General features: G+C 36.6%; 1 protein-coding gene across 1 annotated transcript in view; it reads left to right on the forward strand.

Moving 5' to 3' along the window:
* Window positions 1–13,062, forward strand: part of LOC134143530 (loricrin-like) — a 43,045-nt gene that overhangs the window by 14,306 nt on the left and 15,677 nt on the right. The window contains exons 22-42 of the mRNA XM_062581638.1: window positions 1,720–1,761; window positions 2,691–2,732; window positions 2,835–2,873; window positions 3,270–3,311; window positions 3,415–3,453; window positions 3,803–3,844; window positions 3,947–3,985; window positions 4,381–4,422; window positions 4,526–4,564; window positions 4,906–4,947; window positions 5,050–5,088; window positions 5,485–5,526; window positions 5,630–5,668; window positions 5,777–5,821; window positions 6,324–6,365; window positions 10,620–10,664; window positions 11,391–11,429; window positions 11,696–11,734; window positions 12,003–12,041; window positions 12,259–12,297; window positions 13,027–13,056. Of these exons, the coding sequence (XP_062437622.1) occupies window positions 1,720–1,761; window positions 2,691–2,732; window positions 2,835–2,873; window positions 3,270–3,311; window positions 3,415–3,453; window positions 3,803–3,844; window positions 3,947–3,985; window positions 4,381–4,422; window positions 4,526–4,564; window positions 4,906–4,947; window positions 5,050–5,088; window positions 5,485–5,526; window positions 5,630–5,668; window positions 5,777–5,821; window positions 6,324–6,365; window positions 10,620–10,664; window positions 11,391–11,429; window positions 11,696–11,734; window positions 12,003–12,041; window positions 12,259–12,297; window positions 13,027–13,056 (846 nt within the window). The remainder of the gene's footprint in view (window positions 1–1,719; window positions 1,762–2,690; window positions 2,733–2,834; window positions 2,874–3,269; window positions 3,312–3,414; window positions 3,454–3,802; window positions 3,845–3,946; window positions 3,986–4,380; window positions 4,423–4,525; window positions 4,565–4,905; window positions 4,948–5,049; window positions 5,089–5,484; window positions 5,527–5,629; window positions 5,669–5,776; window positions 5,822–6,323; window positions 6,366–10,619; window positions 10,665–11,390; window positions 11,430–11,695; window positions 11,735–12,002; window positions 12,042–12,258; window positions 12,298–13,026; window positions 13,057–13,062) is intronic.

Below are 13,062 nucleotides of genomic sequence, written 5' to 3' on the forward strand. Positions count from 1 at the left end.
CAGGAGCAGTGCAAAGCAGCTGCTGGGAGGCTGGGGATAGGCATATCTTTGAATCATATGCCAATGAATTATTTACTAAAATCTGTCATATTTATTACCCTATAAAACACAAGCATTCTACATTTTGAATAATTGGAAGTATTTTAGAGTAACAAAGTGTGAGATACCCATTACTTTTATTCTCAGCTGATACAGATTAAAATTGTCTCTATTCTAAAATGTGGAGAAGAGTGATTTTGAAGTCACCTATATTCTGCCTGAAAACTTATTTTAGAAAATTCTATTTATTCTATTTTAAAAAGTTCTATTTACACATGCTCTTTTGAAGGGTGTAGTATTTTTTGTTTTCAATTTCAACAAGAAACGAATTGTGATTTACTATTTCTGTAAAATAACATGCTATTTAAATAACTAACTGTATAAAGAAATCACTAGTTTCTGAGCATGTTCTAGTTAACCTCAACATATAGTAACAGTAACTTTGGTCAGGTAAAAAACTGCCTCTTTCATATCCTTGAGGTTGAGAAGTAATCCTGACCTACACATTATTTTAAGATATAATCTAGGCTACGTAGTAACTAATACTGACATTTCATCAGGAAAAAATTTTCTTTTTTGTTACGTGATCATAATGTTCATATCAGTAATAACAGATGAATATTATATAAAATTCATTTGCAGTGAAACAGCTGGATTTCTTTATGCAGGTCTTTAGCTTAATAGGGCCTTTTCCCTCATGTTCTTAGCTTATATTTTTGCACTAATTTTATTTTTTAACAGTAAACTGTTCAACTTGGCTTATGTATTTGGGGAGGTATTGTTAAACATGTTTTGTATTTAGTTACTATCAAAGAACAATTTTCAAGAAGTGAAAAAGGAAGGACATCTGAATTGAGCATATTAGAAAAAGAGTTCTCAGTGCAGATGGATGCTCTTTGATACACAAGAAACTTTCTGTTTGAGTTTCTGTTAGTGTCAGTTGGTAGAATTAATTCAGGATAAACTAGGTATTGATAGTCCTAATATTTGCCTTCACCCAGCAGTACAGTTCAGTAGTCTTTTCTGAAGGAACAGTCTGATCTAAAAACAGGACTCATTTTTATTTTCTCCTCAGACTGGATTCTCTACGTATGGCAGTAACAACGCCTAAGATTAGCATGTAAATTCCCTAGCTACAACTGACAGATTCTTTGTCCTACACAAGATGAACCAAGGCCCTACATACTGTTATTTAAGTATAATCAAAGAATTCCATATCTAGTTAGAATTAGCTCTTAGCCAAAAATTATCCATAAAGTTTTGTGTTATGTGTTTCTAAATTACTCATTCTTCTAGTACTAAATTTAAAAATTTCTAACACTAAATTTAAAAATTTTAAGTAGAAAAAAATAAAATGGAGTCTACCACCAACTCAGAGATTTTTCTACATATTAAGAAGATTTGGATTTGTGCAAAAATGTAATCTCCACTTCAAAAATATTGTCCTGAATTATTAATTACATGACCTTCAAACTAGAAAAGGAGCATAAACTGAGCATCATATATATTATATTTAAGCAAGGCTATTTATAAAAAAAAAGAACAGATTTATTGTTCCCTAGCAGCATGCCTCAGGTTTTTCTCACAGTATCTATATTTTCTTAGCTGGGAGATTTATACAAAAATCTTTCCTGAAAGAGTTGTCCATTTACAAAATCTCTTGACTCATTTTCTGAACAGGGTGGATCTGTGTATGGTGGCAACAGTGGATCTTATGGTCAGGTAACTAATTCACCACCCTTGCATGGACAGCTAAAACTTGTCTTCACTGTTAATATGGCTTTTATATTTGAATGCCTAGGTCAATTTGCAGTTTTGGCTATCATTAAACATTAAGAGAAATTACTTTTCTTATACTTGTATTTTAAAAATGGAATCTGTATGTATATCTCTCTGTAGTTATAGAAATACATATATATGCATACATAAACAAACATTCTGAAATTTTACATAAAAGACAGATGTCTTCCATAATGATTCTTCAGCCAGTGAGGAAAACTCCTGCATAAAGCTTTCGTCTAAACTTAAAAGCTATCAGTTACATGAAGGTCTCTTCAAAGCTGGAAAGGATTCTAAATTAAGAGCCCAAGCTATTCATATTTAAATCCTCTTGTTTGAAAAGGGAAGCAACATATTCGCTGATATGGATCCTCAGATTCCTCACACTGCAGTTATTCCAGTTTTCCTCTAAACTTTGTCTAACAACAAGAGCACAGTCTAAACATCATCCCTGTGGAAACAATTCAACTATGGAATAATATATTTTGTTTATTTTCTATGTAAAGGGAGTGTGACAGCAATAATGGATATTATTTGCTTTTAAATAGTCCTTTCAGTGGTGAGCTAAAGTCTTACTCTGTATTCACATTTCAAAATTCCTATTTTTTCACAATTTTTAAAAATATGATTAGGGACTAATATTTTCCTTCTCTATAACAAAGAGTCTATCTAGTACAACTTATTTTAGGGGTCCATTAACCCCTTCAGAAAAGTTCCTGCCAAAAGTTTTTTCACCTTTGACAACAAAAATTGCAAATATTCTCTTCTAAAGGTTACAGGAATGTCCCTTTGGAATAAAAATCAGAATTGGATTCATTTATATTTGAATGTCTGTTTGCAAGAAAACAGCTATTCTGTATTTTTCCTTTCAGGGCTCCCCAGGTTCTTCATACAGCACGTACTCTAGTAACCAGGTAAACATTCTGATAAATCACCCTATTCAGAAGTTCTGTTTAAAAGCTTTCCTGAAGGAGTAGCCAACTACAAAGCAGTAACCCATTCTGTCTTCCATACAGGGAGGACCCTCCTCCTACCCTGGTGGATCTTATGGACAGGTAAAACGTTCTTCCTTCCTTGTAAAGGTAACACAGACTACTGCTACCCTGGTTTCTGGATTCCCGACACTCTGGTTACAATGAAATATTGTAACTGCGGACCTGAGAGTTGTGTTTTAAAGCAGCAAACTTAAATCAGCCCTGTTGTAACCTAGTGGTGTGCAGTTTGACAGAGCACAGTACAGAATGGTATCTACAGCTTCCTTGGGGATTTCAAATTTCAACAAGGCTAAGAAAATTATTGTCAAAAAGTTTCTTCTACTTTAATTGTATTGGTCTTAGTTTTTATATAGAACGTGAAGGTCAGCTCAAAGGTAAGAAGTGGAAATTGGATGCATTAGTATTTAAACAAACATCTTGTTTGCAAGAAAATAGCTGGTTCTGTTTTCTTTTTAGGGAGCACCAGGTTCTTCACACAGCACTTACTCTGGTAACCAGGTAAATATTCTGTTCATTGTTTCTCCACAGGAGCAGTCTAAAAATCTTCCCTGCGGGAACATTGCAACTACAAAACAGTAACCTTTTTTTATTTCCTGTATAGGGAGGACCTTCCTTCTATCCTGCTGGATCTTATGGACAGGTAAGTGGGGTATTTTGTTTGTTTGTTTGTTTTTTTCCCCTTGTAATGATAACAGACTCCTGTTACATTGTTTCCTATACTCCTCATACAAAAGCTTCTATAAAATACCACAATTAAGCACCCAAAAGTCAAATCAACCATAACGTGACCTATCGCATGAAATCCATTGGAGGAAAAGGCTAAATTGTATCTATAACTTCCATTGGGAGGTCTTTTAGTCAGCCAAGTATGTTATTGTCAAAAGATTTCCCCTACTTCAACATTATTGGCTTGAAGTGCGAATCAGACACCTTGCTGTCTTTAAGATCTTGTTTGCAAGAAAACAGCTATTCTGTATTTTTCCTTTCAGGGCTCCCCAGGTTCTTCATACAGCACGTACTCTAGTAACCAGGTAAACATTCTGATAAATCACCCTATTCAGAAGTTCTGTTTAAAAGCTTTCCTGAAGGAGTAGCCAACTACAAAGCAGTAACCCATTCTGTCTTCCATACAGGGAGGACCCTCCTCCTACCCTGGTGGATCTTATGGACAGGTAAACACTCTTCCTTCCTTGTAAAGGTAACACAGACTACTGCTACCCTGGTTTCTGGATTCCCGCCGCTTTGGTTACAATGAAATATTGTAACTGCGGACCTGAGAGTTGTGTTTTAAAGCAGCAAACTTAAATCAGCCCTGTTGTAACCTAGTGGTGTGCAGTTTGACAGAGCACAGTACAGAATGGTATCTACAGCTTCCTTGGGGATTTCAAATTTCAACAAGGCTAAGAAAATTATTGTCAAAAAGTTTCTTCTACTTTAATTGTATTGGTCTTAGTTTTTATATAGAACGTGAAGGTCAGCTCAAAGGTAAGAAGTGGAAATTGGATGCATTAGTATTTAAACAAACATCTTGTTTGCAAGAAAATAGCTGGTTCTGTTTTCTTTTTAGGGAGCACCAGGTTCTTCACACAGCACTTACTCTGGTAACCAGGTAAATATTCTGTTCATTGTTTCTCCACAGGAGCAGTCTAAAAATCTTCCCTGCGGGAACATTGCAACTACAAAACAGTAACCTTTTTTTATTTCCTGTATAGGGAGGACCTTCCTTCTATCCTGGTGGATCTTATGGACAGGTAAGTGGGTTTTTTTGTTTTTTTTTTCCCCCTTGTAATGATAACAGACTCCTGTTACATTGTTTCCTATACTCCTCATACAAAAGCTTCTATAAAATACCACAATTAAGCACCCAAAAGTCAAATCAACCATAACGTGACCTATCGCATGAAATCCATTGGAGGAAAAGGCTAAATTGTATCTATAACTTCCATTGGGAGGTCTTTTAGTCAGCCAAGTATGTTATTGTCAAAAGATTTCCCCTACTTCAACATTATTGGCTTGAAGTGCGAATCAGACACCTTGCTGTCTTTAAGATCTTGTTTGCAAGAAAACAGCTATTCTGTATTTTTCCTTTCAGGGCTCCCCAGGTTCTTCATACAGCACGTACTCTAGTAACCAGGTAAACATTCTGATAAATCACCCTATTCAGAAGTTCTGTTTAAAAGCTTTCCTGAAGGAGTAGCCAACTACAAAGCAGTAACCCATTCTGTCTTCCATACAGGGAGGACCCTCCTCCTACCCTGGTGGATCTTATGGACAGGTAAAACGTTCTTCCTTCCTTGTAAAGGTAACACAGACTACTGCTACCCTGGTTTCTGGATTCCCGACGCTCTGGTTACAATGAAATATTGTAACTGCGGACCTGAGAGTTGTGTTTTAAAGCAGCAAACTTAAATCAGCCCTGTTGTAACCTAGTGGTGTGCAGTTTGACAGAGCACAGTACAGAATGGTATCTACAGCTTCCTTGGGGATTTCAAATTTCAACAAGGCTAAGAAAATTATTGTCAAAAAGTTTCTTCTACTTTAATTGTATTGGTCTTAGTTTTTATATAGAACGTGAAGGTCAGCTCAAAGGTAAGAAGTGGAAATTGGATGCATTAGTATTTAAACAAACATCTTGTTTGCAAGAAAATAGCTGGTTCTGTTTTCTTTTTAGGGAGCACCAGGTTCTTCACACAGCACTTACTCTGGTAACCAGGTAAATATTCTGTTCATTGTTTCTCCACAGGAGCAGTCTAAAAATCTTCCCTGCGGGAACATTGCAACTACAAAACAGTAACCTTTTTTTATTTCCTGTATAGGGAGGACCTTCCTTCTATCCTGCTGGATCTTATGGACAGGTAAGATAACACAGATTCCTATTATCTTGGTTCCTGAAGTCCTCTGAAAAGTATAAAAAGTATTTCTTTAGAGAACCAAAATAATGACATTTTTTGTTTTCTCTGTAGGGAGGGTCTTCTGTCTATGACCGCAGCAGCGAATCCTATGGTCAGGTATATATCTTTTTCTCCTTGAAGTAATGGTGCTGAGAGCCAATAATCTGGTTCCTAAATATACAGTTATATTCTGTATTTTCACTCTCATTTTATTTCAATTAAGCTTGCTTTTTTTTTTTTTTTTTTTTTTTTTTTTTTTTTTTTTGAGGAGCAAAATTGAATATACTCCTAACTTGAAAGTTTTCACGGGAGTATGTAAAATGTGGTTATGGTTTGTTGTACGTTAAATATGAAGGTTAACAGCCCCAACAGTGCTTTGAATTATCAGCCAGATGATCTCTTCAAAAGTGGAAATAAAGTGAATTGACAATCGCACTTGTTAATATGCAGATTAATCTTTTACAAGGTAATAACTGTGGGTTTCTTAATGGCTATACTGATAACTGAGTAAATCCTCTTATTTCTTTAATCTTCCCTGAATGGGAAGCCTGGTCTATGGTAGCTTTTCAAAAAGAAATGTCCGTTTGCAATGTGGAAATGATTTATGTTTTCTAAACAGGATGGATCTTCCACATACAGTAGTGGTGGACCTTATGGTCAGGTACATATTACTTCTCTTACTCATAAAATGCTGAAGCCAAGTGTGTTGGTTCCTTTATGCCAGTTTTGCAGGTTCTTTATTTCTGCTATTTTTAGAAACCTGTTTTTTCTGTTTGCTTTTATCTTTTTGCAACTCCAAATTTTTCCATAATGGAGGGAAGGTGATGCACTAAAGATACTATCCTGCTTACTATGCTAATGTACTTCTTCAATCTGTTAATTAGTACATTTCCTTCCCCATATAATTATTGTTTATACATTAGCTGAGTCAGAAGAAAAAAGACTTCAGGTGTTTCCTTTACATGCCTTACTTATACAGAAGCAGTTGAAAATCTAGGGGAATGGATATGCTATATTTAAAGTTTGTATTTAATTTACCTGCTGATTTACTGATGTAAATCTCATTGTAGGATCATTCTGTAGAAACCATCTTCTTTCTGTCTTAGAATCGTGGAATCAGTAAGGTTGGAAGGGACCTCCAGAGATCATCTAGTCCAACCTCCCTGCTCAGCAGGGTCACCTAGAGTATGGTAGACAGGGTTGCATCCAGGTGGGCCTTGAAGATCTCTAAAGGAGACTCCACAACCTCTCTGGGCAACCTGGTCCAGTGCTCCGTCACTCTCACAGTGAAGAAATTCCCCCTCACGTTCAGGCGGAACCTCCTGTGGTTTACTTTCTGCCCATTGCCTCTTGTCCTGTCACTGTCACACAAGGCAACTGAAAAGAGTTTGTCCCCATCCCCTTGACACCCTCCCTTCAGGTACTTACACACATTGATACATCCCCCCTCAGCCTTCTCTTCCCCAGGCTGAACAGGCCCAGCTCTCACAGCCGTTCCTCACAGGGCAGGTGCTCCAGCCCTCTGACCATCTTTGTAGCCCTACGCTGGACTCTCTCCAGTAGCTCCATCTCTCTCTCGTACTGGGGAGCCCAGAACTAGACACAATACTCGAGATGAGGCCTTGCCAGGGCTGAGTAGAGGGGCAGGATCACCTCCCTTGACCTACTGGCAACACTCTTCCTAATGCACCCCAGGATACCACTGGCTTTCCTGGTCACAAGGGCACATTGCTGGCTCATGGTCAACTTGTCATCCACCAGCACTCCCAGGTCCTTCTCCACAGAGCTGCTTTCCAGACGGTCAGCCCCCAGCCTGTACTGGTGCATGGCATTATTCCTTCCTAAGTGCAGGACTCTGCACTTGCCCTTGTTGAACCTCATGAAGTTCCTCTCTGCCCAAGTCTGCAGCCTGTCCAGATCTCTCTGAATGGCAGCACAGCCCTCTGGTGTACCAGCCACTCCTACCAGCTTGGTATCATCAGCAAACTTGCTGAGGAGGCACTCTGTCCCCTCATCCAGGTCATTGATGAGTAAGTTGTACAGGACTGGCCCCAGGACTGAGCCCTGGAGAACTCCAGTAGCTACAGGCCTCCAACTGGACTCCACACCATTGATGATGACCCTCTGAGCTCTGTCTTTCAGCCAGTTCTCAATCCACCTCACTGTCCACTTGTCTAACCCACACTTCCTGAGCTTCTCTAGGAGGATGTTATGGGAGACAGTGTCGAAAGCCTTGCTGAAGTCAAGGTACACAACATCCACTGCTCTTCCCTTGTCTACCCAGTCATTCTTGTTTAGCAGTGTATTTTAACCATCCAGAGTCATACAAAATTACTCATTAAAAATGAAAGACTTATAATCTAGGTTCTTTTTTCATAGAAAAATGCATCTTATTACTACTTCTAGTGCAGGATGATAAAAAGAAAACATCGAAAATGGGATTTGTGAATGTAAAGAATGTTCTATTTTGCAAATCAACTTCATCCAAAATGTTTCCCCAAAAAGCATGTTTTGAAAGAAAATCTTTTTAAAAAAAAAAAAAAAAAAAAAGGAAAGAAAGAAAAAAAACTCTACTTAAGCAGCAATTGACATTCTTACAAGGAAGAATGAAAAATATGAGCAAGATTTAAATCTTATCTACCCATTTAACATAGATGTTTTACAAAACTTTTTTTTAACATTCACTTTTTTTTTTTTACAAGTAAGTTCTCGGTTGTCTTATCTTTCACTCTCATTTACACCAAAAAACCTCTCTTTTATGTCATTCTACCTTCTTTTTCCTTGCTATCGTAAGCAAGGTCCTTACATACTGGTCCTAAATACCGCCTCTGATGGTGTATTCAGCCTTGTGCTCTATGCACTTAGGTTTATTGTTAACATCTTGTTATAATAAATAAGTTGTTAAATAAAGAATGGATCCTCTGCTTTGTCCTTCATGTGACAATGAACCTGCTATGTGTACTTAGGTTTTTACTATAAACTTTTCCATTCACACTATGTCTGCACATTTTATTATTAAATAAAATTAAATTAAATAAATACTATGGCTGTTTTCTGCTATGCTGTTCTCTCTTTTATCTTCATGTTCAAATCAAAGCTAATCTATTGTGAGTACAGGTTTGTCATCAATCTTTTCCTCAACTGCTTGCAAATCTTATTTCTCTGTCATTCCCCATTAAAAACATTTGAATCAGGAAAAAAAATCAAATTGACTGATAGTCTTTTTTTGCTTCCTTTTTGCTTATGTGTTTTCCCTTTTCTTGCACATTCTCTGTTTTAGGTAAAACTGGAAATTCTAAGTGTCTTACTGTTTCTCTTCTGATTATTTGTATTTTCCACAAGTAAGATTTTATAAAAAGAGTCATTTTCCTATGAAAATAAATACTTTTCAATTTTTTTACAGGATTCACCTTCCATAGGAGGCGGTGAATCTGATGAAAGTGTAAGCATTTCTTCTCAAGTGTATCAATCTGAGAATTTACTTCCTTTTAATAAATTTAGGTACTTACGTTGGATCTTTATATATCTCATCTTATCTTCAGGAGCATCTTCAGAGCAGCTTCTAATCATCTGCGATGTTTAGCAGTTTGCTTCAAGAACTTTTTTTAAAAAGTATTATTTCTATAGATGAAGTTAAAGGAAAATGTGAAGATTTAAATTGTGTGATGTTATTCTGATATAGTATGATAGAATCATAGATTAGTAAGGTTGGAAGGGACCTCTGGAGATCATCTAGTCTGACCCTCAGCGTAGCCCATATGGGCTCTTGTTTCTTCCCATAGATTAAAATTTTCCAATTTAATTTTTCTTAACATCCAAATTTATTTTAAAATTCAAATTTTCTTGAAACACATCTTGTTTGATCCTGAATCATCTCATATTATTCTTTTTTACAAATCTACTTCATTTATGATCACTACTGCAGAGACTATACTTCCCCTCCTTCCATCTCCAGTTCACATTCTACCCACTTCCTCTGTGTTCTTCCAATGCCTGGTATGTGAGAAGATTCAAGTTTCTTCATTCACATATTGCATATTCACGCTCTGTTTTTATGTAGTATAATGAGCATTATTAGCTTTTCTGCTTAAGAATATGCATTTTCCTGACTAAAGTATATTTCCCATTAATTTTGGTTTAGGTTTTTATAAAACTTTCCAAGTCTTATTTTCACTGAGTCTCAAGCAATGGATTCTATTTTAACTGTATTTCTACAGAGTCTCTTTTTCAGTGTCCTAGTTAGCAAGACATTGATCTCCATAAATTTTTATGAAAATAGCTGTGCACTTCAGAACATTTTCCACTAAGAGGCATCGTGTCCAGTTCAGCCACAAATATTACATGCTATCATTTTCCTCATAAGGTTTCTGTATCAACATTTTCTTCTGGGTATTAATACAACAAAACTAAAATATCTTACTACAAAAGGACCCAGTGACATATGAAACTAGGGTATAACAACACTGGTGTGTACCAGGACACCTTTTAAAGGACTAATGTTTTCCCCTGTAATACTGTAATGTAGAGTAAGATGAGATCTCATTCTTTTATTACTCTATGGCAAATATCCATAATTTTTAATAGAAATTAACTTGGTGAAACAGATCACCATTAATTTTTCAAATTTTCTGTTTTTTAAATGGTTTCAGAGTCCGGTTTGGTAACCAACCCTTTCTTGCCAGCTTTGGCCCACTATGAACCTTTCCACATAAAGAAATGCCTTTCTCCAGAAATGAGCAGGGAACTTGAAAGAATCCTGCTCATCCTACAGCCTACGTCTTAAGCTTTCCCAGTAAGGAAGGGTCAGAAAATTAGAAGTCATACAAACAAAGCAGGATTTTTCTCTGTCTTCTATCCTTGCTTAAAAGGGAAACAGAAACGTTTAATGAAATAACTGGGTTCTAATATTTTATAGGATTCCCCCTCACCCTCGCCGTCTGGCAGCCAGCATAGTGGAGCGGTAAGCAGTCTTTCTTCACATGGGGAATCCTTCTCTGGGTCTCTGTCCAAGTGCTAGTTAGGACTAGCAGCTGCTAGCGACCTGAATTACATCATTTCCAGCTGGTGTGGCAGATTCCAGTGTGGGATAGAAAGAGCTCAAGCTAAGGCACAGAAGGAAAGAGGGTACGGTTAAAGTGTTTCAGGACTATCTTTAAGTCCCAACTGACGCTGCAGTGTGCTCTTGAATGTCAAACTCACAATTACAAAGCATAGTGCCACAACATACTTGTTCAGGTTTCAGCCTTTTGACTCGTTGCACTAATTGTAGAAGACTTCCATATTCTATTTTGTCCAGCATTTATTCTAACTGAAACCCTTTGCTCTGTTGCACTTTGACTTACTTGCAAGGGCTTCCGTTTTCCTGTCATTTTACCCCATCTTATTAATTATATTGGGAATAGAATGAGGCAGACTAGGAAATGATTCTAGTGGAGAAATAAGAATTCTTTAATCATTGTATCCAAAAGAATATCTTTCATTAAATGAACACTTGTTGACAGACATAAAGAAGTATATGCTGATTTTTGTAGAAAGTTGTTTGTTGTTCTGAAACAATCCATGATGGAAAATTGAGGAAGGAGAGGAGAGGCAAAAAGGAGTGTTCATCTTCCATCTTAGTATTTCTATACTACAAAAGAAGGTCTGTTTTCATTTTTTTCATGTATTTCCAATATGTATTTTACAGGATTTTTATTCACCAGGAGGTGGCCAATCAGGTGGACATGTAAGCATCAGTTTTATTCATTATTTACAGTTCTCCTTCAAAGTGGCTGTTGTATTAAAAAATGACCTTCTGCAAGTAAATTATGCCAACTGTTTTATCTATTTCTAGAATTTTCTGATGTGGCATCATCAGTGTCTTGTGAAATCAAATGACAATCTTTTTAAAGCAATTAAAAGTAAAAATAAGTGTGTATATGACTTCATTAACATACTCTTGATTTCAAGAAACCCATTTAAATGGAAATAAACTGGCTCTCCCTATTACAGGGATCATCTTCTCAAGGTGGTAGTTACTCCAGTCGACAGGTAAACACCAACTCTTTATATTTTTGACCTAAGGTACCTGTTATCCAAAACTTGACCCTTCATGTTGTATATCCTGGAACAAAATTAATTTGATACTGAAATACCTTTTAATACATCCTTATATAAGTGTCCAAATGGAAGCAGAGCGGTCAAAATACCATTCATGTATTAATGATGATGAAACACCAAGCAGCAAATGCAAGTAATAAATATTTGATATAAAGAATATTTGTGAAACAGAAGTTAATTGGTTTTCAATTTTTTTCAGGACTCATCTTCATCAGGAAGCAGCCAGTATGGTGGGCAGGTGGGAATTTTTCTTCACAGTATTGTATTATTTCCAATGTACATATTTCAAGAGAGGATTATAAGTTTCTAGGGTATTGTGCTTTTATAAATCCTCATTAAACTTTCTGTAGATAAAATGAGGTTCTTAACAACATTGATATTTTCAAACATAATTAAAATAGTAAAAGATATAGCAAAATTAAAGATCTTCTAAATGAAAGTATAACTATTTGCAGGGTTCACCTTCCTCAGGAGGCAGCCAATCTGGTGGACAGGTATGCTTTTCTTTTTCCACAGCATTCAGTTATTGCAAACATCAGTCACTCTCAATTTACCTTGAATGTTTTTCCTTCACCACTGTCCTTCTCACCCAAAGTCTCAGCAGCCCGTTATTTTCTTTTCCGTGTCATTCAGAGATCCCTGAGGCCACAGTAGCCATCTGTCTGGATGGCAGTTGTATTTGAGCTTCTATAGCCACCGTGGTGCTAAATACTTTGCCCCTTACCCGTTCCATGCAGATTGAATGTGAAAAGTGAGGCACCAAATGATGAGCTGCTGGCCACCTCTCAGTTGATTGCCTCAGAGTGGAAATCGCCTGATAATCATCCACTGGAAGTCATCTTTACTGTTTTCCATAACATCTGCAGCATGAAAGAATAGTGCATATAGTCCACATGCTCTGGCACCTTTAAGAAAAAAGTTGTTCTATAATACTACTCAGAACTTTCTATATTGTTCTGGTGAGCAGGGTTTTCAAGATAAAGATTACAGATAACAGATTTGAAGATGATAAAATCAGGATTTTACACCATTGAAGTGGTAAGGACAGAAATAGTTATAGGGGATGAGGAAAACAAAAGCAAATTTCTAGAAGGCTTGAAGTTATGAATGTAATTTTATGTCTCAGATACCAAGGATATTAGAGAAAGGAATTTGAGTTGTAATGAGAGTCTTTTTCAGTTCTATGTTCCTGAGATTTTACACATTTTCTGTGTTCTTTACAGAGTGGATGTGATTGTTCAGGGGGGAGCTCTGTAAGT

This window comes from Rhea pennata, chromosome 8, assembly GCF_028389875.1.
Source record: "Rhea pennata isolate bPtePen1 chromosome 8, bPtePen1.pri, whole genome shotgun sequence".
Classification (NCBI taxonomy): domain Eukaryota; kingdom Metazoa; phylum Chordata; class Aves; order Rheiformes; family Rheidae; genus Rhea; species Rhea pennata.